The sequence below is a fragment of the Panthera pardus genome, unplaced genomic scaffold (assembly GCF_024362965.1).
Source record: "Panthera pardus isolate Hobbes unplaced genomic scaffold, ASM2436296v1 HiC_scaffold_15, whole genome shotgun sequence".
Taxonomy (NCBI): Eukaryota; Metazoa; Chordata; class Mammalia; order Carnivora; family Felidae; genus Panthera; species Panthera pardus.
In genome coordinates, this window is record NW_026526710.1 from 2305481 (window position 1) to 2329304 (window position 23824).

Below are 23824 nucleotides of genomic sequence, written 5' to 3' on the forward strand. Positions count from 1 at the left end.
GCTGACTCCTCACCCACAGACAGATGGACCGGATTCCAAAGCCTCCTTCCCAGACAGAGTCACTGCAGGACTCTGTTCAGTCATGTCCCTGTCCCCAGTTTTCCTATCTGTATAATGGGGAGTTGGTCCCTGCTCTAAACTACCATTCCGGGTGGCTCGGAGGTCAAATGAGCTCGTAACTGAGGGACCCAGAGGGAGGAAAGAGCAGGAATTAAGAGTCTCTTGAGATTCTTTGGTGCAAAGCAGATTGTTATTTCTGCCAAAGTCTGAAGAGAGAAAGCCATCGACCTCACGTCACCCAGTGCATCCATGGGCACCAGTGTCCCAGGGGTATCTTGGAGGGAGTCGGGACCCACAGGCCTGGCACCACGGCCTGGTCTTTGCCTTCTAGAGGCTTTTCTCTCAAGAGCCTGTGGAGGAAGAACGATGGTGAAGGAGGCTGTAAAATTGAGTCCCCAGTGGGCTGTTCCTCTGAGGCCCAAGGCCCCAAAGCTCCCTGCCTGGGACTGCTTTACTGGACAGCCTGTGTCTGTGGCAGGGACGTACCCTCTAATCTCCAGCCTTTGCTCAAGCCTTGCCCTCAGCCAGGAGTGTCTTCCCTTCTGTTTCCTGGAGGGCTTCTACTCGTCCCACAAGACATGATTTAGGCTATGGATCATCCGGGATACTCTGGGTGGATAACCCCACTGTCAGTCATCTGGGGAAGAGGCCGGTCTTCAGAAAGCCAAGTATAACTCAGAGGCAAGCCCAGGGGCACCTGGATGGTTCAGTCGGTAAGGCATCTGGTCAGCTCAGGTCATGATCTTGCCGTTCATGAGTTTGAGCCCCACATCGAGCTCTGTGCTGACCTCTCAGAGCCTGGAACCTGCTTCGGATTCTGTGTCTCCCCCTCTCTCTCTCTGCCCCTCCCCTGCTCACTCTCTCTCTCTCTCTCTCTCTCTCAAAAATAAATAAACATTTAAAAAATTAAAAAAAAAAAGAAGGTAAGCCCAAAGCAGCGGGGAGTGGGCAATTCTTGCCTTTTCCTGCACCTCATTCTCTGGGAGCTGGGTTTCTGGGGTCTAAACACGATTGAAGATAGTAACTCTAATAGTAACGGTAGCAGCCAACATTTATAGAGATTTACTCTGTGCCAGGACCTGTCACAAGCACTTCACATGTATTGATTCATCTAATCCTTGCGATGGCCCGAGAGTAGGCACTGTTAGTCTTCCCCTCCTAGAGGAGGAAACTGGGGCCCAGAGAAGCTAAGATACTTACCTGACGTGACATAGGTCTAACGTGCTGGGGCTCTGAAGACTGTAGAAGACGTTGCTTCAGAAGTCCGAAATGGGTTCTTATCATCCTTGTTATATCTTTTTCTTCAGCTCTGGACCATCTAAGTCTTTGTCACATGGGAGCGTTAAAAGGGGAAGTTGGAGGGGAGAGAAAGACACGCCTTCCAAGACAATGACACCCAATCAGCAGTCAGAGCTACCATATGGGCAGCCACCCCTCCTTCTGGATTCGTCCAGGAGAGACTCCAAGCCCTGGGACAGACGAGCGGGGACTCACGTGGGAACCGATCCAGGGAAAACTGACCCGAAGGGCCACAATTGACTCGCAACATTGAAAAGTTCAGGAGGAGAGCTGGCTTCGGGGCCGGCTGGGGCCAAGTGCTCAAATGCTGCCCTCGGGAAGCTCACATTCTCCATCGTTCGACTCTTTCTTGTGTTCAAGTCACTTGCAGGCAGGCCTCTCCCTACCGTGCTGGCCCTCTAGGGAATTCTCTAGTGACTCCTTTAGTAGGACTCTTTTCTAGCAGTTCCCACGGAAATCCCAGGGCTGACTGTCACTGGGCCACAATGGCTTACGTGATCATCCTTGAACCAACTGTGGCCAGGGGGTGGGAACATGCGGGTGGTGCAGGCCTGGGTCACCTGGCTGTCCCTGGGACTGAGTGGACAAGGGTGACCTCTACTGGCAGAAGAGGGGAATGCAACTGGCAAAGAGCGTGTGTCTATTAGCCTCCGGAGGGAAATAAAAAAGATTCCTCACTCACAGGAGCGGGGATTGTTAGACTTGGCCTTTAAGGTCTGCACTCCCACCTCGGTCTTGACTGTGGACCTCCATGATCCTTGTTGGCTTAGTCTGGGCTAAGACCCAGACCTCAGTTTCCCTACCTGTCTCTCCCAGCCCACCTGACTCCACCAGCTGGGCTGCTGTACTGATTGCCTGGGAGCACACGGCCTTTTGCCAACTCCCGGCCTCCTGCTTGGCCCACTGCCCCAGTTCCCTGGTTGCTTTGCCCCCATCTCCAGCCTTGGCTTTTTCCAATCCATGCCATTCCCTGGAAATCCTGTCCCCAGCCCAGCAGAGCCCTGGTTCAGAAACCTCCAGCCTACTCCTTGGTGTCAACCAGGAAAACGAACTTCTCATCCCCATGCCTGGACTCCTTGCACCATCCCTGACCCCGCCCCCTCTTCAAAAGGCACCTTCCCTAGTTCCAAACGGTGTTGGCCATCCTGGCACACTGGCTCACTTATTTGCCTATAGCTTTAGGGACAAACTTGAGTCACTGCTGCCCCGGGCCCAGCATACACGTGGTGCTCACACGAATGCTTGCAAAGCTGCATTTTCCAGCTCTTGTGCATGACTGCTTCTCAATTAACGGACAGGAGAGGAAGTCAGGCAGCGCCACAGACGGACAGGAAACGGCAAGAGACAGAGAAGCCAAGAGAGTCACAGAGAGAGTGAGCGTATGACTGAGAAACAGATCTGGGGGGGGGGGGGTGGAGAGAAGGGTGGCGGATCCACAGGGACAAGTCTGGAAGGGACGGAGCTCCATCCAGGACGGAGACGCGGACACGCAGGGAAGACAGAAAAGGAGAGCGCAAAAGGGTGCCAACTGAAGCATATTTTTGGTTGAGCAAAGTCCCTATGATTTCTGTTTTGTCAAGCCGAACTTTATCAGGAGTTCAGGAGTCTCTTTCGCTGAGCAATCAATCCCGGTAAAAACACTAGAACATGGTAAAAAAGAAGGGGGTGGGAGGGAGAGGCAGACAAAACAGAGAACATTTGCCTCCAGGTGGGTTGGCACAGGCAGGCCTCACTAAAACAATAATCCCATCCCTGCCCTCCCTGCTGGCAAATCAGCCTCGGCCAGGTTTCAGGTGGAAGAGGAGATGGTGGGACAGGCCAGAGAAAAGGAAACCATGGAGGGAGACTCCAGGGAGGGAGTCTGAGCTGCCAGGGAGAGAAGCGCCCCAAATGCCAGGAGGGGAAAGGGCCCCGGGAAGGTTCTGCCTCCGGCCTGGCCGCGGGTCACTTAAGCCAAGACAAAGTTGCGATCCACCTCTGGGCCGACTCCTCAGAGTGCCTGCCACAGCCCCGCAAAGTCGAGGACCAGGGCCTTTCCATGGGGGCCCTGCCTGGCTACGCGACTGTTTCTGTGTCCTCGCCTCAGCAAGGAGGTCTGTCACCCCTGCGTCCAGCGTCCAGCTGGTGCTTAACGGTGGCAGCTAACGTGACCCTGGGAGGCAACAGTCCCTGCGTGCGAGGAGGTTAGTGCCCTGCACAAAGTCAGGGCCACACGGTCGTGCACGAGAGGCCAGAGCAGCTGGCGAGGGGCCCTCTCACCATCCGTCAGATTTTACCCTTTATTACGATGCTAGAAAGCCACATGGTGTTCATGATTTGAATTTTTTATTTTCTGAAATGGAACCATTGTACATTGTACAAACCATATCTACTGATGGAATAAATAAGTGAAAAATTATACTGCTGTACAACACGCCAAAAAGAAAGAAAAAAAAAAACGTAAGAGGAAAAAAAAAATTAGGTAACGGTGAAAAAAGGTCTTTATACCTCTAACCAGGTCCTTGGCGATAATGAACATTCCAAACCATGACATCGTTTGTAATGAGAGGTCACCACCCTATAGATCGGTCAACTGCCCTCCAGGTTCTGGGTGTAAAAGTGCCAGCACTTTGTGGAATGTGTAGCCGAAGCCTCCCCGACTTCGTGTGTGGCGGGGAGTAAGGTTGCCCTGGGAGCCCTTTAGGCCACAGGGCCTGGTGTCCGCGGAAGGCATCTGCTGAGGATCCCCGCCCCTGGCTCGGTCGGCTGAAAGGTCTTAGATTCTGTGGTGGGAGGAGGGCGCGGGGCGCAGGGTGGGTGGGCAACAGTGGCTCCGAGGAGCGGACCGTGTCGGGGAAGGAAGCACGTGTGGATTTTTGCAGTCTAACGATGCCGCGCGGGAGGCCTTCCCGGCCAGCGATGCGTGCGGGGCCACTGGCGCTTTGCCTGGCGTGGCCGCGGCGGGGCCGGGTGGGTCCCCGGCCACGGGCCCCTTCCTACCTTCATCAGGCACTTCAGAGAAAAACTAATGACAGCCCCGGGATCGTGGATGTGGTCTTCGTCCTCAACCGCGTTGACTCCCCTTGCCCGTCCAGAGAGGGCACCGCAACCGGAAGGCGCCCAGGGGACCCCGGCCGACTTGCCGTTCCTGTGGATGCGTGTGTGGGTCTCCTTCGGCTGTCTTGCTCCTAACCTCTCATTTCCCAAAAAAGAAAGGAGATAAATCTCCAAATTCACCTTTCATCAGAATGGGAGTTTTGCCGCAAAGAAAAAAAGTTAAGTTACTCTAGCTCTAGAGGATCTGGAGGTAAAGCCGCCTTGAGAGATGCTGAGAGGTAACGCAGAACACAGTTCTCCACAGAACTGACTGCCTGAGGGGCAAAATTGATAAGGATTTTTTTTTTTTTTAAGACAGAAACCTTTCGGCATTGCGAACTTCAACATTAAGATTCTCAAAGTTTGTTGTGTTTTTTTTTTTGTTTTGTTTTGTTTTGTTTTTTCCCTTATTTCAGGAGACATTTTTGCATGAGGTATTTGAAATTCAGGAACATTTTGATTCTTCTTGAAGTGCAGGAAATAGATTGGCTCCCTTAAAAAAAAAGTAAGAGCCTCACCCTCAGAAACTTAGAAACTGGAATCTGGCAGACACTTCCCACGGTGGTCAGGAGAGAGATCCACACGTCAAAGGTGGTACCTGAATATATGCACCAATCAGCAAAACAAAAACGAAAACAAAAAAACCACAAAACAACAACAAAATAACCCCCCCTCAACCCTCCCACCCCCTCACACAACTCAAAGGAAGTTGAACTCCAGTGCAGTAAAGAAAGCTCAGGAAAAGGGTTAAGGTCCGAGGAGTCCATCTAGGAATTAAGAGCAAACCAGGCCTCAGAACCAAACGATCAGGCGGTTTGTCCACGGGGGGCATCGCCGTTTGAGTGAGAGGAAGCTGTCCCGGCACAGGCACAGGACGGAGGCCAGGGGATGGGGGCTCAATCACCCCTTTCTGGAGGAGTGTAGAGCTTTCTGCTCCCCAGTGCCTTGTTTCTGGCCTTTGAGGCCCAATCATCAGGGTCTGCTCCCCAGTGGGGACCATCAGCGCATCCTGGGAGCGAGAGGCGATGGACTGTTGTTGGCTCTGAAGAGTCAGGAACGCTTTGCCATCTCCCCTCCCCCCCTGGGGGGCGTGGGGGGAGAGCCCAGAGGAGCCGGGGAGGCGGAGGGCAGCAGGTTACTGTGGATTTGAAATCCAGGCAACACGCTAGGAGAGAAAGTTCAGCACCAGCTATTCTTGCCATCTGCTCCCAGCCTCCTCAGCCCTTTCATCGTCCTAAGGAGACAATCCTGCAGTCAGCCACAGAAGCCATTTCGTCTTCGGAGGTGTGGGAGAAAGCGGTATGGTGGGGATAGAGGGTGGAAGTGCCAGAACAATCTAAGGGTTCCGTGTATCCGTCTGGGCCACGGTGGGCTTGGAAACACCGGCCTCAGATGCCCCGAGGAAGTGAGAGCACATCCAGTGGCCCGCCCTCGGGGACAGTGCCCCGACGACATCGAGACTCCTCGGACCTTGGACCCAGGCCCCGGGGCCCAGGGCGTGCTCCACGCCCTCCCTCCGCACCTGCAAATCAGGTGGCCAAGGAGGTCCTGCTCTTCCGAGGCCTCAGTTTCCCCTCCTCCCTGCCTGCTCCGCTCCAGCTGAAGTCCCGGGTCAGGGAGGGGAGAGATGTTGAGGACGGTGGCACCGGCTGCCTGGACAAAACCGAGGGCACTTTGCAAAGGGAGATGCAAAACAACCGGGAAAACATGCCAGAGGTCACCTCAAGGGCACAAGGCACAAAAAAAGAAAGCGGAAGGAATCGGCTGAACAGTGAAATGCCCCGACGAAAACCGATTTCCTGATCGGCACCACCCTCAAATATAGCTTATATCGTTAAATAGAGAAGTGGGGGGTGGCGGAGAGGGGAACGAAACAATACAGCAGCAACACAAATGTGATCTTGGCTTCAGAGACAGTGTGCAGACACTCCTGAGTGCTGTCGACTCCGCCTTCCCAAGGACGGTCCCTTCGAGACTCAAGTGTTTTGCTTCACAGCAGAAAGTTCTTCAGTGTCTGAGAAGTTACGCTGTTCTGGGTTTTCTTGGATTTGCACTTGGTAAACTTGGAAAGTTAGTAGTTCTGTCTGCACCCGAGAGGAATCGCTCGGGGGAAGTTGTTCTAGAATTCAGCCTGCAGATGGCTCTCCCGTGGAACGTGGACAGCAGGACTGAACGTAGTGTCTACATCTCTTCAGAGTTCTGTTGCGAGGCCTCCAGTTTCAGCTTCTTAGAGGGTGGGACTCCTTCCAAATCCTTGGGGAAGAAGAAGGGAGAACAGAGGTTAACAGCCAGGGGGGCAGTTTCGGGCCAGCCGTGAGGTAGAAGGTCAGCCCAGGAGGAAACTGAGGCCCACCCCCTGTGGTTCCAGTCTGAGGTTCTGGCCCTGTGCTCACCAAGCCCCGCGTCACCTGGGTCCCCCGTCCCTGCCACGGTGGCTTCCCTGTGGGTCTTCAAGCATACCGTCACCCACGACCGTTACCACACTGCCCCCTGGGCCTCTAAAGCTTCTCTGTCCCCTTCACCACACAGGCCGGGGGAGGGTTTCCCCATTATCAGCCCTCCAATCTGTAATTAATCGCTACGGTAATCATTTGTACACAAGTCCCAAGGGCACCTCTCCAAGCTCGAAGAAGGCCTGGTCCAACCTTGCCGTATGGACAATGGCTCCTCCAGAGCTCCGCACAGGTGCCTGGCCTGGGTACACACTCGGCGTTTGTTGAATGCACTTGTGTGTTTTTCTGGGGGAAAAGGCCCATAGCTGTGACCGAACTCCTAGATCCCATGACCCAAAAAAGGTTCAGCACTCATTCTCCCACCCTGACTTTCCCATTCAGGCATCGCCAACCTGGCCCATCACCCGAGACCAGCTGTTGACCTTATCCGCCTCGACTGCACCCCCGTGTCCGTCCAGGATACCACACCTGCCCGGGATAAAGCTGACGGTAGCCAGGAGGCCTCGTTTGCTCGCCCTGTGCCCACACCCCCCCACGTACTAGCAAGTATCACCAACTCCATCTCCAAATACCCCTGGGCCTGCCCACCTCTCCCCGCTGCCTGCTGCCCCATCCATTGTCCTCACCACCATCACCTGCCCAGAGAAAGCAGCATCCTGTTCCGAGATCTCCCTGTGCAGCCTTTGCCAACGTCTAACCAATCCCAAAATAGAAATCACACACAGAACATAAAACCTGCCGACGCTTTCCCACTGACTTCAGAGCAAAATCCCAACTCCTTACCAGGCTGAGAGGGCCCAGCGGCCAGCCCAGGCCTACCTCTGTGCCTCGCCTCGCCTTGCTCTTCCTTGTCTGCTAGGCCCCGGCTCCCCTGGCCCCCTTTTTGTTCCTCAGGCTCGTTCCTGTCTCCAGGCCCAGGCACCTTTGGTTTCTCTGCCCAGAAAGCCTGCCCTATTTTCCCATCCTTCAAATTCCCGCTCAAAGCCCCTTTCTCTGCCTATACCAGCCCGAAGAACCCTCCACTGTCAGGCCTCCTTGTTCTGGTTCTCCTGAAGCACGTGTTGGGACCTTGTATTCCTCCTGTGCCTGCTGTATTCCGGCTGCGTCTTCCTCCCCGACCCCATCGTGAGCCCCAAGAGGGCAGGAGGGACCCCGTCTCTGGTTCACCCTGGGTCTCTAGTATCTGGTCGAGAGCCTGGCCCACAGCAGGTGCCCAACAAACGTTCCATAGAGGTCCTAGACCTTGATGCAGGCTGTGTATGAGTTTCTTTAAAAAAAATTTTTTTTAATGTTTGATTATTTTTGAGAGGGACAGAGCATGAGCAGGGGAGGGGCAGAGAGAGAGGGAGACACTGAATCCGAAGCAGGCTCCAGGCTCTGAGCGGTCAGCACAGAATCTGATGTGGGGCTGGAACCCATGAACCGTGAGATCATGACCTGAGCCAAGCTGGACACTTAAATGATTGAGCCACCCAGGCACCCCATCTTTTTTTTTTTTTTTTTTAGTATTTCTTTTTGAGAGAGAAAGAGAGCACAAGCAGGGGAGGGGCAGAGAGAGGGGGACAGAGGATCCAAAGCAGGTTCCATGCTGACAGCACAGAGCCCAATGTGGGGCTCAAACTTGTAAACTGCGAGATCATGACCTGAGCCGAAGTCGGACACTCGACCGACTGAGCCAGCCAGGGGACTGTGGGTGTGAGTTTCGTGTGGCAGACCCTGACAGCAGGTGTCGCAGGGAGGCAGAAAGAACCCCTCCATCTGTGTTCTCCCTTGTTCTCATTATGAAAGCGATAAAAGCCCGATAAAGACAGAACAGCAGAAAGCAGGTACTGTGCCTTCCGAGGATGGTGGGTCCCGCTCGGGAGAAGGTCTTTGGTTCTGCAGAGCACCTGGGTGCGGGGGCAGCATGTGAGTTTGGGAGGGGAGCCTGGAGGGAGGTGAGCTGGTGTACAGGGCACAGGAGAGAAGGAGAGAGGGAAGAGGGAGGGAGTGAAAGAGGAGCCACGAATTCAGGACAGTTGAGCCGGCAGAAGAGCCGAGTAAGTCTTCCTCATGGGGGAGGAAGGGAGGGTTTTTTGTTTGTTTGTTTTTGTTTTTGACACAGGAATGGCCACATTTCAACGTCAAGTTGTTTTGCTTAGCTGTGATGCATTCTGCACCTTGCTCACAAGCCTCGGAGCTCTGTGAGCGAGCGTCTGTCTGTGTGTGCGTAACAGCAGACGAGGCCTCGTTTCAGGTCTGGGTCCCCTGGAAATGGGAGTGGAGGTGGGGGGGGGCATGTTAGAACAGGAGACCCCTGTACCATTCAGACATCTGCAGGGGAGGGGAGCACGAGATGCCCCCCAGGGTATGGATCAAAGTTTCAAGCTGGTCTTTCCTCCACTGAGTTCAGGAGGCCAGGAGATCCCAGCTGACATCCTGGTTTTACAAACTGTACACGGGGCTTTGATTTTTATTTTTAATCAAATGGGCTCATGCTATGCCTGAGGTTCTGTGTCTTGCTTTTCTCATTTCATGTTGTGAGGGTACTTCTTTATTGATGGTCTGTACCTGGGTCAACCACACTCTTTTTTTTTTTTAAATTTTTTTTTTTTAACGTTTATTTATTTTTGAGACAGAGAGAGACAGAGCATGAACAGGGGAGGGGCAGAGAGAGAGGGAGACGCAGAATCCGAAACAGGCTCCAGGCTCTGAGCCATCAGCCCAGAGCCCGACGCGGGGCTCGAACTCACGAACCACGAGATCGTGACCTGGGCTGAAGTCGGACGTCTAACCGACTGAGCCACCCAGGCGCCCCAGCCACACTCTTTTTAACAGCTATGTACCAGTCTGTTCTATCCGTGACCCCAGGATTAATTTAACCAGTCCCCTCTGACAAACTTAGGTTGTGGCTGATTTCCTGCCACTGCAAACACATCTTCTATCAACACTCCCTCTGTTTCTGGGCAGAATACTCTGGAGGAGTATTCTGTAGGAGGAGGGGGCTGCAGATCCAAAGGGGCACTTCCTCTTGGGGGGACAGCCTCGCTTAAGGCTGTGCTAAGTGCAGCCCATGTCCCGCACACCCTGCCTCTTCCAGTCTTTTGGCTACTGCTCCTTGTCAGTATCTCCCAAGGTCCTGGAAAATAGTTTTATTCGTTGGCGTTTTGACACCCCTGAGTCCCCAGCTCATCTTAGGTGAGCACAGTGGGCTGACGGTGAAAAAGCACAACGGTGGCTTCTGAGGCATTCCTGTGTCCAGTGTCACAATGAGTGTGTTAACCCACATTCAATCATCTCATCCGCGCCCTGGTCCCAAGACAGTCCCGTGACTCCATTTTGGCAGCTGCAGACAATGAGGCTCAGTTATGCTAAGTGAAGCAGTTGGCGGATTTGAACCCAGGATGTTTGCTCCTGTCCACCGGCCACCTGCTTCTGCACTGTCTGATTCACACCAGATGCGCACCAACGGCGATGACCCAGATCGGGGTCCAAGCAAGGTGGGGGAGGGGTGTGGTCAGTTGCAAAATGCTAAAGGATGATTCATCTGGCATTTAGGATTCTGCAGACTTATGGTCCCAGCTCTCAAGGAAGCTAACTTCGGGTCACGAGAGCAGGCAGGGCCTTTGTGGACCCGAGTAAACAAAGTGATAAGGCTAAGGCTGGGTTATAGGATGCTTCCTCCTTCTACGCCCTGTTCCCCGAGGACTGGGCCCACGTGTCTCTTTCTGCAAGACACCCAGGGTGCCCAGGGCGGATCACAGGATGCTCACGAATCCTGCTCAATGAATACAGGAAAGTTCCGACCTTCCAAGGAGAAAACAAAAAACCAAAATAACAAAAACGCCTTTCAACGTACCCCCGACACCCCAACGGGCTCCCGGCCGATCTGGCTGCCCCTCTGAGGCCTCGATCGAGGTACCTGAGAGATTGCGGACGCCTCTGCAGCTAGACCCGCGTCTCCAGATGGCTGCCGTTCTACTTTCTCTGAACTGTTCATCGAGTTTTCCATTGAGGACTGTGAATTCTGCTCGTCGGAAGCATCTGAGGGAAAAGCAAAATGACAGAAGCTGTTTTCAGACACGTGAGATGCGGAGCCAGATGGACCAATTACTAAAAATACCTGGAACAGGGTAGTTTTGTGGCCAGGCGGTCTGTCGGTGCTGCAGTGAGCTGTGGGGGAGGGGGGCTGGGAAACCTCTTAGTTTTTTTGTGAGGTGGTTTTAACCTGCGAGGCCACAGGCTGGCCCCGGGGGGCCTCCAACCCTCGCCTGCACTCCCACCACCTGCCGCGTGCCCAGAGAGGACATCTTAGGGATGCTACAGGCTTTGTGCCGTGTGCACCTGGCGCCCTCTGGTGGGCACAATGCGCTGCAACCGTCATGGCTGCTGACTCCTCCCTCCTGCGTTACAGAGCCTGCGTTCTCCACCTGGGGAGCCCAAGGAAGGTAACTGTCTTTGCAGACATTTCTCTTAATAACATGGGTGTTTTCCTGACCGTAAGAGCAAGGACTGATCATTGCGAGAAACGGCAAATACAGAAAAAAAAAAAAAAAAAAATAGAGTTAAAATCAGTGATTATCTCACACCACCCACAACTACCAACCCACTAACATTTCAGAGGATTTATTTCCTAACATTTCAGAGGATTTATTTTCATCTCTCCAGATGTTTTCCCCCTACATGCATATAATTCTCTGCTCTCCCCAAATAGAGATCACACAGAATTTTAGAGAAAATTTTCACATCTTGAAAAATTCCCTAAATACAAGAGTGCACAAAATGGCCGCACAGCTTCTCCCAAGCCATCACTGATTTATAGATCCTGTTTTGCCAATTATTTGGGCTATTTCTTATGCATCAGTCTCCCTGCTCCCCACCCTCCCTGCCACGTTCCTTCAGCCGTAGCTGGCTGCATGTGGCAGTGCGGCTGTGGAAGAAGAGACAGCAGTGTTTGTACCTGAAGCTTATTTTGGGTGCCGAGCAGCCGAGCTCACGGGGGGGAACAGCAACATCCTGCCCAGGGCCCCGTTCTGCTTGCACTCAAGGCCCCAACAACATATGTCACCCTGATTTTTCTAAAGTGCACTAGAACACTCAAGAATGCTTGCTTTTCTGGGGTTTCTGAGGCAGAAAAGAAAAAAATCCAGGCTTAAGTTTTTTGTTGTTGTTGTTTTTTTTTTTTAAGTTTATTTTGGGAGAGACAGAGAAAGCAAGGGGCAGAAAGAGAGGGAGAGAGAGAATCCCAAGCAGACTCCGCATTGTCAGTACAGAGCCCGATGTGGGGCTCGAACTCACACACCGTGAGATCATGACCTGAGCCGAAACCAAGAGTCGGACGCTTAACCTACTGAGCTACCCAGGCGCCCCTAGGCCTCGGTTTTAAAGCGAGCCAGGCAATATGGAGACGTGGAGCAAAGTCAGCAGCTCTCCGTGGCCTGAAGCCACAGGGGAGCAGAGGGCTGGGGCTGGGGCCGGAAGGAGGCCTAAGACCTTCTTCCCCAGGAGGCTGACCTCCCGGCACGTCCATCCCGGGTGAGCCGTTGTTCACACGTTCTCTTACTCCCCAAGCCAGCGGCCCTGATACCTCGAGGTCAGCACTGGGACACCAGCCGCCTGGCCGGGGCCACAGGGAGGCTCAGGGGCCCACTTCTCCAGGGCTGCGTGCTGCCTACAAACTGGTGTGTGGGAGGACACAGCGTGGACAGATAAGGCCTAAGTTCCAACAGCGCCTCTGCCACTTGATTCCTCTGGGCCCCATAAAAAGCACGGTTGGCAAGAGCCACCCTGTCGAGTCACTGTGAGGACTAAATGGAATGACAGAGAAAGTGCTCAAGTAGCGGAATAACCCGGGGGGAGGTGGGGTGTAACTGAGGGATTAGCTAGAGCACAGACCCAGAGTCCCCATAAACCTGACAGTTCTTTGATATTTCGCTCTACTCTTCTTTAAAAAAATATTTACCGATTGGGGCACCTGGGTGGCTCGGTTGGCTGAGCATCCGACTCTTGATTTCTCACGGTTTGTGGGTTTGAGCCCCATGTCAGGCTCTGTGCTGATGGTGCAGAGATGGGATTCTCAGTCTCCCTCTCTTTCTGCCCCTCCCCTGCTCACGCTCACTCACTCTATCAAAATAAGTAAGTAAATAAATGACAAGAAAGAAAGCAAGAAAAAGAAAAGCAAGCAAGCAGATTGACAGGGGCACCTGGGTGGCTCAGTTGGTTGAACATCTGACTCTTGATTTTGGCTCAGGTCATGATCCCAGGGTCATGGGATCGAGCCCCATGTTGGGCTCCGTGCTGAGCATGGAACCTGCTTGGGATTCTCACTCTCTCTCTCCCCCTCTGTCCCTCTCCCCCACTGGAGTTCTATCTGTCTCTTTCTCTCAAAAAAAGAAGAAGAGAAGAAGAGAAAAAGAAAGGAAGGAAGGAAGGAAGGAAGGAAGGAAGACAGACAAGAAAGAAAGACAAGAAAGAAAGACAAGAAAGGAAAAGAAAAAGAAAGCAGATTGGTAGTTGCCATGGGTTAGGGCCAGGTGGAAGGGGAAGTGAGTTTATGGGCACAGAGTTTCCTTCTGGGGTGACAGAAATGTTTGGAACTGGTCAGAGTTGAATTTTATCTCCATTTTTTAAAAAAGGAAAAAAGGTCTCTGCTGATGTTATATATTCTGTTTCATAATACGTGTTTGCTTTAGCAAATACCATCAATTGTTATTGTCCTCTAGCCTGCAGACCGGACAAGGAGGTTCAGAAATCATGGCCAGTCACCCAGTCATGCTGAGCCCCTGCCCGGCCTGAGAGCTCGCGGAGCACTCTAGGGCTCGGTGCAGCGCTGGTGCTGGAACTCACCCAGGGGAAATTATTTTCCTAGGGCCTAAATTTAGTCCAGTGAGTTTGGACATTATGTCATTCCCTGAGCTCACTCAGCAGTAAACAAGTTCAAAGCAAGGTCAACAGCTGGCGACCAACCTGCCCTGTCCTGCAGGCAGCGTGCACCCACCTGGGAGGCCTCCAGGCCTTTCCCATGGGGGCTCCCCCAGCTGTGGCGCCCCCCCGCCCCCCACCGCCCCGGGCGATGATGCGCAACCGTGCGTGCCCAGTGGCCCGGGGTCGCCAGAAGAGGACCCTGGTGTAGTTTCCGGGACCAGGAAGGCTTTTGGTGGTAGTGGGGGGAGGGGTGGGTAGTGGTAATAGTCACCAAAATGTGGCAACCGTGGAAGCAACAGCCCAAGAAGCGATTCCTGAAGTAGAGCTTTAACCGGCCTTCAGGGAAAGGAGCTGCGGATCCCAGACGTGGGAGGAACGCGGGAGAAAGCAGGCAGGACGGGGCGCACGTGGGCATCACCTCCCCTCGCTCACCAGGCCCCTCCTACACGGCGGGCTCCGACCCTTTGCTTCCCTTCCTGCCCCGTTCCTTGCGGGGACCTGACGGGGGAGGCAAGTTTTACTGGTCTCACGTCAGCCCAGCTGTGACCAGCGCGTCCCGTCCCCGGGCCCGGCCCCCTGGTTCCACCGCCCTCTGCCCGCAGAGCCACAGGGAGCCCAGGAAGGCACTGGGGGCCTCTGTAGGGACAAGGGGACGCCCGCCCGAAAGGCCCGCGTCAAGCTTCCTACGACGGTGGCTCTCGACTGAAGATGATTTTGCCCCTCACGCGAGGGGGGGCGTTTGGCAGGGTCTGGAAACATCTTTGGTGTCACAACCAGGGGTGAGGGAAAGCCAGGGATGCTCCTCAACATCCCGCCACACGCAGAACGGCCCCACAGCGAAGACTCGTCTGGCCCCGAGTGCCACCAGTGCCGAGGCTGAGAAACCCTGCCCAGCCACCGCCTCTCTGGAGGAAACGGTGGGATCCGGCCAAATTTTAAATGCCCGCACCTCTGACTGAACACACAGCCCGCGATCCTTCAGCTCCGTCACACCTGAGCACAGACGCAAAGATGTGTGGACAAGACCCCACGCAGGACCGTGTACGGAAAACACAACACATCGCCCCCCACCCCCACCCAAAACCACCCAAATGACCATCGACACGGGGACTATTTAAATGAATTAGGACACACGCACACCTCTGCATATGAAGCTGGCAAAGAGAACAAGACAAACCTGTACGTGCTGACATGGAACAATCTCCATGGTGATTGTTAAGGGAAGTATTCTTAAAAAAGGGAGGTTGTAATCTCATATAGATTCTTCTAGGTGCACAGACTGTTTATCTCGGAGGGCCACAACACAGGCTCAACAGGGGTCCTCCCTGACGAGGAGAACGCCAAAGGCTCCAGGTGCGGGGCTGTCCAATCTGTGTCCTAACACTGAACTGTTTCACTCAGTTACCTGCACCCCACCCTACCCTGCCCACGGGCCTACCTGGCACGTGAGCACCTTCCTCACGCCTGGCTGGCCTGCCCCTTCCCCAACCCATCCCCAGGCACTGCCCCTCGGCCTCTCCTGCTGGCACTGTTCATTCCCCCCCATTCCCGCTCATCCTTCAAGCCTCACTCAGGGAGCACCTCCTCCAGGAAGCCTTTCCTGAACTCCTTAGGCTCCCTTTTCTTACCGTCTAGCACAGCAGGGGCCATGAACTCAAAAGCCCCCTTAAGGGCCAGGCAGTGCCATGAATGAGTCAGAGAAGCTGTTCGGTTCAGACACAAATAAAAAAAAAATCTAAAGGAATGCTCTTCTGTTCCTCTAAGAAACATATATTCGCCCAACCTCTCAGATTTTTACTTTTCTACTTTTGATAGTGAAATCGGTTCAAAAAGCAACTTAGTTTTTCCTTTAAATGTGCAATAAGAAAAGTAACAGTGATCGTGGAGTGACACGGGCTACTACTCTTGGGCCTCAGTGTCAGGGAGACATTAGGGAGTGGTGGGGAGTGTGGTAACTGGCAAGGGTGGGTCCGCTCGCCCTCCCTGGAAGGGCAGCCACATCTGTTTAACCAGCTGCTGCTCCACAGAAAAGCAGACCCAGTATTGCCAGATCTTCTGATTTTTCAAGAGGTGGAAATCAATCTCATTTTAAGCAAAATTGTTTTAAGGTTAAATTTTTGACATCAGGTGCCTGGATGGCTAACCAGTTAAGTGTCGACTTCGGCTCAGGTCATGATCTCATGGTTCGTGAGTTGGAGCCCCACGTCAGCTGTGCTGACAGCTCAGAGCCTGGAGCCTGTTTCAGATTCTGTGCATCCCTCTCTCTCTGACCCTCCCCTGCTCGCACTCTGTGTATGTGTGTGTGTGTGTGTCTCTCTCTCAAAAACAAATAGACATTTAAAAAAAGTAGAATATGGAGGCACCTGCATGGCTCAGTTGGTTAAGCAACTGGCTTAGGCTCAGGTCATGATCTCGCGGTTCATGGGTTCAAGCCCTGCACTGGGCTCTGTGCTGACAGTTCAAACCAGGAGCCTGCTTTGGATTCTGTGTCTCCCTCTGGATTCTCTGCCCCTTCCTTGCCTGCTCTCTGTCTCCCTCTCTTTCTCTCAAAAATAAACATTAAAAATGTAAAAAAATAGAGTATGTTTGAGATAAAATTTTGACATCAAATTCAAATTAAAAATAAAAATACCACCAGGCCCATGACCACACCCACACACCACACGCTGGGTCTAGTCTGTCTCTGACCTCTGGGTGGGTGGGGGAGGGGGTCTCAGTCTCAGTTTTGGTGTCTGTCTCCCCTGCTTCCCTCTGAGTGCTTGTGGGACAGGAAGCAGGGCTTAGCTGTGAGTGGCGCCAAGCCTCACACAGGGTGGGTGTGGGAAAGTGTGTCAAAGGGAATGGGGTTCGAATTGCCTCCATGGCCCCGAGAGGCCTTCCTCCTGAGAAGCCCCACTCCCTCCCCAAGCACAGAGAAGCCTGGACTCCAGGCCGGCCGCCCTCCCTGTCAGGAAAGCTCAGCCGTGTGCGGGGGCTCCAGCCGCAGCTGGCCCTTCATGGATGCTGGCAAGGCCATCCCCCCAGGTGCTGGGGGTCACCCTCCGGTCCCCGCTCCGCCCAGGTACTCCCGCCTTGGACCTTCAAAATATACCTCAGTTATCAGACAATCAAAACCTACGGACCTGTCTTAGGTGCGATGATGGTACCTGTGATGAGGGAAGAAAAGATTCTTATTTTTGAGAGATGCGTGAAGTGTTCAGGGACGGAATGCCGTAAGATCTGTAACGACTTTCAAATGGCTCCCCCCCAAAATATTTATAGACAAAGCAAAACCAGTTAAGAATTGCCGAATTCAGCTGACATACATGGGAGAGTACGCTATTCATTTTTCTCGATGTTTGAAAATTTTCAAGAGTCGAGAGATCTCAAAATAGACAAAAATAAACCGACATACACAGATTCGAGTACATACACGTCCTCTATGACAAGACTGCTTCTTGCCACCCTCTTCCATCTGGATGACCGCAGTAGCCCTACCATCTGTGCTCGATCACAGTTAACCAAAGTGACCCTCTAGCCCACAGTGCTCAATCCCAGTGGCTCCTGCCTCACTTGGCACGGAAGCCAGGTCTGTTGAGTGGCCTACGAGACCCCCTTACTCGAGGTCCTGCCTCCTCTCTCATCTCACTTCGTAAACCCCTCATCCGCACTTCCCCGGCCACTGAGCACACTCCTGCCTCAGGGCCTTTGCACTGCCCATTCCCTCCTGCCCAGAGTTCTTTTCTTCCACTTACCCACATGGTTTGCTCCCTTACCTAATTTTAGCCAAATTTGCTCTAATGTCACCTTCTCAGTGAGACCTTCCCTGGTCACCCTATTTAAAATTGAAACACTCCCCATAATTCATCAAGACTCTCCATTTCCCTTTCTTATAGTTTTCCACAGCTCCTATCTTCTAAAAACTAGACTGCCGCATTTTTAAATTGCCCCACAAGAATATGAGCTAGTCTAGGCGTTACCCTGCTTCTACTTCTGCCGTGACCTTCTAGGGGCGGGCACGTGGCAGGGCCTCCTAGAGACCATCAGCGAACTACAGGAAGGCTGGCTGAAGACAGGCCCCTCTGATCCCAGGCCCCAAGGGCACATACCTTCGGCCCCAGGGAGCTCCTTCCCATCTGCCTGGGTCTCATCTGCCTTGGTGTCAGTGCCTTCGCCGGGCACAGCCGAGGTGGGCTCGGGAGCAGGGCTTGAGTTACTGCTGTTCTCCTGTTTGATGGGGGAGGCATCTGCTATGGAGCTCTGGTTGCTGTTATCATCTGCACAGGGGGGAACAGAACCACAGGGTGAGATCCCGCAGCTGCTGGGGAAAGGTGGGTTGGGGGCTCAGCCTCCCCAGGTCTCAATGCCTGCAGCCCCACCGGACGCTCTCCCAGGGAAGGAGGCACTTGCCCCGCCCTCAAGACCTCTGAGATGACCCACCCAGAGCCGTCCCACATGTCCTAAGAGGACAAGGCTTCTAGGAGCCTGCCTGAACTTCCCCTGCGGGCTGGGGCCCGTGTTTGGGGGCAGCCAGCTGCAGACAGCGGCCTCACACATTTTAAGTCTTTGAGGGACATTTAAGACCCCATTCTGGGTTGAAGAAGCCAGACTTGTGCACTTGGCTCTGTAGCAAGACAAAGGCTGAAGCATGGTTCGTGTGTGAGGCAACACTGCCAAAAAAAAAAATGTTCTGTTGATCTAATCAAGTGTTTAGACCAACTTCCACTTGATACAAAGTAAAAGGGGGAGAGGAACATGTTAGCAGAAAGCAGGCTATTCTACAGGACAGTCAGACCAGGCTCAAGTCAAAACCATTGATTAAAAAAGAGACAGAGAGAGAAAGGGAGGGAGGGAGGGAGGGAGGGAGGGAGGGAGGGAGAGGGAGAGAGAGAGGGAGAGAGAGAGAGAGAGAGAGAGAGAGAGAGAGAGGAGAGAGAGAAGTTAGGAAGATTATGAAAAGAAATTTAAGAGGGGCCCCTGGGTGGCTCAGTGAAGTCGACTCTTGACCTGGGCTCAGGTCATGATCTCACAGTTCATAAGATGAAGCCCCACTCTGACGGCACGGAGCCTGCTTAGGATTCTCTCTCTCCCTATCTCCCTGCCCCTCCCCTGCTCGTGCTTTTTCTCTCTCAAAATCAATAAATAAACACTTAAAAAAAAAAAAGAAAGAAAGTTTAGAGGCTTAACAACTGGAGTGCCTGGGTGGCTCAGTCAGTTAAGCATCGGACTTTGGCTCAGGTCATGATCTCACGGTTGGTGAGTGGGAGCCCCAGGTCGGGCTCTGTGCTGACAGCTTGGAGCCTGGTGCCTGCGTTGGATTCTGTGTCTCTCTTTCTGCCCCTCCCCATCTCGTGCTCCGTCTTTCTCTCAAAAATAAACATCAAAAAAAACTTTTAAAAACAAATGAATAAACGTTAAAAAAAATTTATGAGATGTAACAACTAAATAGGACACGTGAAAATTAGATTCTGTTTTGAACGTGCCAGCTTGTAAGGGACATTTTGGAACAACTGGGGAATCTGAATATTTGAATATAGTCTGGAGTTTAGAAGATACTACTGTTACTTTTGTTAGGAGTAAACACAGCACACCGGGTGTATAGAAATGCCATTTATTAGTGACGGGTTCAGCCATGTACTTCAGACACAAGGTGGGGAAACTGATTTTAAAAGGCTTCAGTACAGGTTGCCTACGATTGTCAGAATTCCCTGAACTTAACACTCAAGAGCTGTGCAATTTTTATATGTAGATTACATTTCAGTTAAAAAAACTTAACACGTTAGGGGCGCCTGGGTGGCTCAGTCGGTTAAGCGTCCGACTTTGGCTCAGGTCATGATCTCACAGTTCATGAGTTCGAGCCCCGCGTCGGGCCCTGTGCTGATAGCTCAGAGCCTGGAGCCTGTTTCAGATTCTGTGTCTCCCTCTCTCTCTGACCCTACGTGGTTCACACTCTCTCTCTCAAAAATAGATAAATTTTTTTTTTTATTTTTTATTTATTTTTGGGACAGAGAGAGACAGAGCATGAACGGGGGAGGGACAGAGAGAGAGGGAGACACAGAATCGGAAACAGGCTCCAGGCTCCGAGCCATCAGCCCAGAGCCTGACGCGGGGCTCGAACTCACGGACCGCGAGATCGTGACCTGGCTGAAGTCGGACGCTTAACCGACTGCGCCACCCAGGCGCCCCAAAAAAAATAGATAAATATTAAAAAAAAAAAAACCAAAACCTTACACATTAAAGAAACGGATGAGGCAAACATAGCATGTAAGGGAAAACCTAGATGGCAGGTGAATGACGTTCATCACACGATTCCTCCTACTCTTCTCTGCTATGAAATTTTTCATCAAAGAAAAAGGAACAGTTATTTGGGCACATCCTGGGCACCCACCACGTGTAGGCGCTGGGCAAAAACATCTACAGTCACGTCGCCTATCCTCCCGACAACCTGCCAGGTAGGAGCTGTTACCTCCTTCACTTATAGAGGGGGAAACTGAGGCTCTGACGGGCAGAGCCCCTTCATGAGGCTGGTCTGCCCCGCTCTAAACTCAACCTGCTGACGAAGCAGTTACACAGTCCCAGCCAGGTAAAGTGCATCTGACTCTTTTTTTTTCTTTTAATCTATTTTTTATTTATTTCGTTTTTATTTCTTTATATTGAGAGAGGGAGAGAAAGAGAGCAAGCACCAGTGGGGTAGGGGTAGAGAGAGAAGGAGAGAGAAACTCCAAGCAGGCTCCGTGCTGTCAGTGCAGAGCCCAACATGGGGGCTCGAACTCACGAACTATGAAATCATGACCTGAGCTGAGATCAGGAGTCAGACGCTTCACCGACGGGCACCGGGCTCCCCTCATCTGATTCTAAGTGTCCTTGTTACAGAGAAGTATTCTCTTGCGAATTCTGGGGCTTAAAAAAAAAAAAGTACACTCTCCTGATTTACCTTTCAAGAACATCTAAACCTCCTATGCCAAGCTATGTGTGCCCGTGTCTCAAGAGGCACAGAAGGCAAAGGCCCGACCCACGGGTCCCAGCATGAAGTCGTGGTAAGAATGACAACAAGCACAAATGTTTAACTAGTTAGTTGCCCGAGCCTAGCCTGGTCACCTAGGAACTGCACGACGCTGACACTCAACACTGGTAGGATCTTTGACACTAAACAGGTGGCTGCAGGTGGCCACTGCCCCCACCTGGAACCTTCCAGATCATCCTGTCCAGGTACACATGCTTCCTTGCCTTTGTACACATACACGTCCCGCGGCTGGACTTGGTGTTGGCTGCACACGTACTAAAACGGAAGGGATGCCAAGAAGGTGAGCGAGGCTCCTTCCATCAGGGATGCTTACTCAACAGTCCGGATTTTTCTGGAGAGTAAGCCCGGGCTGGTGTCCATCCACTTGGATTCTGCCTCCAAAGGACCTCATAGGCCAGCACTGGCATTTATGACCTTCCCAACCCTGGGTGAGCTGCATCACCTGTCCAAGCCTTCGTTTCCTTATCGGCACAATGGGGCTTGTTTGCAGGATGAAATGAGGTAAGGCACGAAATAGGCTTAGCAAGATGCTTGGCACATTGTGACAGGTCCTTAAATGTCAGCTACGGACATGCCAAGGCTTTTAAGGGATTATCTTATAGAATACTTACAATGACCTTATTGACCTTATGAAGGAGGTGTTACCATTCCTATTGGATGGACTGAAAACAGACCTGAAAGGTTATGTGTTCAGGATCTAGCCCAGGTTCACAAGCTACGAAGAGATCCCAGGGACTCAGATGGGAACCCAGGTGGGATCTTGTCCTCTGCTGTAAAAGGCTCTCACCTGTGAACCAGGTTGAAGGGTGTGTGTGTGTGTGTGTGTGTGTGTGTGTGTGTGTTCGTTCTCAATCCCTAGAGAGTGGGGACCTAACCAGTGTCAGGGAGACAGGTTACGTCCCAGCTCAAATACCTAATTGTGAAAAGGAAAGGATTCAACTATAATTGCATAGCCAGTAAGGGGCTTTCTTGACACACAGCCGTCAGCAAAACCCTTCTGTGCTTTTCTGAACCCAGTTCAGCAACAAGCAAGACTCCCTGCCCTCGGAGCTTGTGACTGTGTTTTCCAGACTGGTCGGTCAGTTTGGGAAAATGGGGAAGTTCAATGGCATTCTTTCCCTGGAGCAAAACGGCCCTGGAGCCAGAGGAGTAGCAACTCGATCAAACCAATATTCCGTGTTGATTTACTTATTTATCTAATGCCACGTTGGTGTACAAAAGGCTTGGGTAGTCAAAAAGACAAAGACACTGATATTGGGATCGAGAGGTGGGAAAGGGGTGCCTGGGTGGCTCAGTCTGGTGAAACGTCCAACTCTTGGTTTCAGCTCAGGTCACGATCTTGCAGTTCATGAGTTTGGGCCCTTTGTTGGGTTCTGTGCTGACAGTGTGGAGCCTGCTTGGGATTCTGTCTCCCTCTCTCTGCCCCTCCCCGGCTCATGCAGACAAGCATGCATGTGCACACGCACGTGCACACACACACACACACACACTCTCTCTCTCAAAATGAATAAGTAAAAACTTAAAAAAAAAAAAAAAAGAGGGAGAGATGGGAAAAGGCAAGTGGTACAAGCTCTTCCACTGGCCAGCCAGGCAGGTGGCCTCCCAAAGAAACAGCTGCTGCCACCTCGGGGGAGCACACTGCTAGGGTTTCTGGGTCTGGCTTCTCACGGGATAGCAGAAATGCAGGTTTCCTGACTTATAAATAACAGAAACTCAATTTTTCGGACATTTCATGTTTGAATCTCTAAGGTCAGAAATCAGGCAGTGGTTTTCCTTGGAGGGGTGGGGACAATCAAGAAGGGACAGCGGGGGGACTGAGGGATGTTCTGGGCTTGATCTGGGCTGGTTACACAGATGGATGTAGTCTGTATACACATCGTGGAGCCATACACTTATGATCTGTGCCTTTCCTTTCAGTTAAAAAGGTAAAACAGGGGGCACCTGGGTGGCTCAGTCGGTTGGGTATCTGACTTCGGCTCAGGTCATGATCTCGCGGTCCATCGGTTCGAGCCCTGCGTCGGGCTCTGTGCTGACAGCTCGGAGCCTGGAGCCTGCTTCAGATTCTGTTTCCCTCTCTCTCTCTGCCCCTCCCGTGCTCATGCTCTGTCTCTCTCTCAAAAATAAACAAACATTTAGGGGCGCCTGGGTGGCTCAGTCGGTTAAGCGGCCGACTTCGGCTCAGGTCATGATCTCACGGTCTGTGAGTTCGAGCCCCGCGTCAGGCTCTGTGCTGACAGCTCAGAGCCTGGAGCCTGTTTCAGATTCTGTGTCTCCCTCTCTCTCTGCCCCTCCCCTGTTCACACTCTGTCTCTCTCTGTCTCAAAAATAAATAAACGTTAAAAATAAATAAATAAACAAACAAACAAACATTTAAAAAAAAAAGTCAAAACAAGTGCAGACTGGCTAAAGCAGGTCTCCAGCCTGGATTCAATCAGACAACTGGTTGGGTGTCATTTGTGAAATAAGACAGCAAAGGAAGTTAGGAGGATATCAATGTGGAAGGCAGGTCCCCGGGACCCAGAGTGATAACATGATGTCAAAAATCCAGTTTCCAGTTTCCCAACAGCCAAAGCAAAATAGGAAATGGAAAATACAGTCATTTTTATGGTATGTCAGGCCTAGGAGGGGAAAAAGTACCCCCAAAAAAGTGTCTGAGCACACAGGGCTGAGAGGTCATCTCCTGTGAGGTCTGTGTCCCTGGGTGAGGAGGTCTCTGGCTTGTTGTATGTTTCTTGGCTTGCTGTGCTGGGAACAGAAGTTTCTTCTCCTCCACGGAGCCTTCTCCCGGGCACATAGAGGCCTCCTCGCACTGCCCAACCCTCCTACCTTGCCTGGAATGTGAACAAACCTGCTGTTGAGAACAAAACCTCAGTGCTCTGCCACAGCCCAGCGCCTGGCAGGGGAGCTCACCGTGCATGTCCATCATCCCTGGGGAGGAGCTGTTCTCCGGAGTGGTCACCTCTGAGCCACACTTCTCATCTTTGCCCTTTTTCTTGTTCTTGTTCTTCTAGAGGAGAAAATGGAGCAGAAA

At 52.4% G+C, this 23824-nt stretch overlaps 1 protein-coding gene across 2 annotated transcripts in view; it reads right to left on the reverse strand.

The window, feature by feature from the left end:
- Positions 1 to 4796: 4796 nt before the first annotated feature.
- BCL7A (BAF chromatin remodeling complex subunit BCL7A) overlaps positions 4797 to 23824 on the reverse strand; it is a 29843-nt gene continuing 10815 nt past the window's right edge. The window contains exons 3-6 of one of the 2 annotated variants that reach the window (XM_019467558.2): positions 23704 to 23800; positions 17879 to 18046; positions 10726 to 10910; positions 4797 to 6687 (exon numbers count right to left, since the gene is read on the reverse strand). In XM_019467558.2, coding sequence (XP_019323103.1) covers positions 6616 to 6687; positions 10726 to 10910; positions 17879 to 18046; positions 23704 to 23800 — 522 coding nt within the window. In that variant the 3' untranslated portion in view covers positions 4797 to 6615. The remainder of the gene's footprint in view (positions 6688 to 10725; positions 10911 to 17878; positions 18047 to 23703; positions 23801 to 23824) is intronic. The other variant, XM_019467559.2, reaches the window with a different exon arrangement.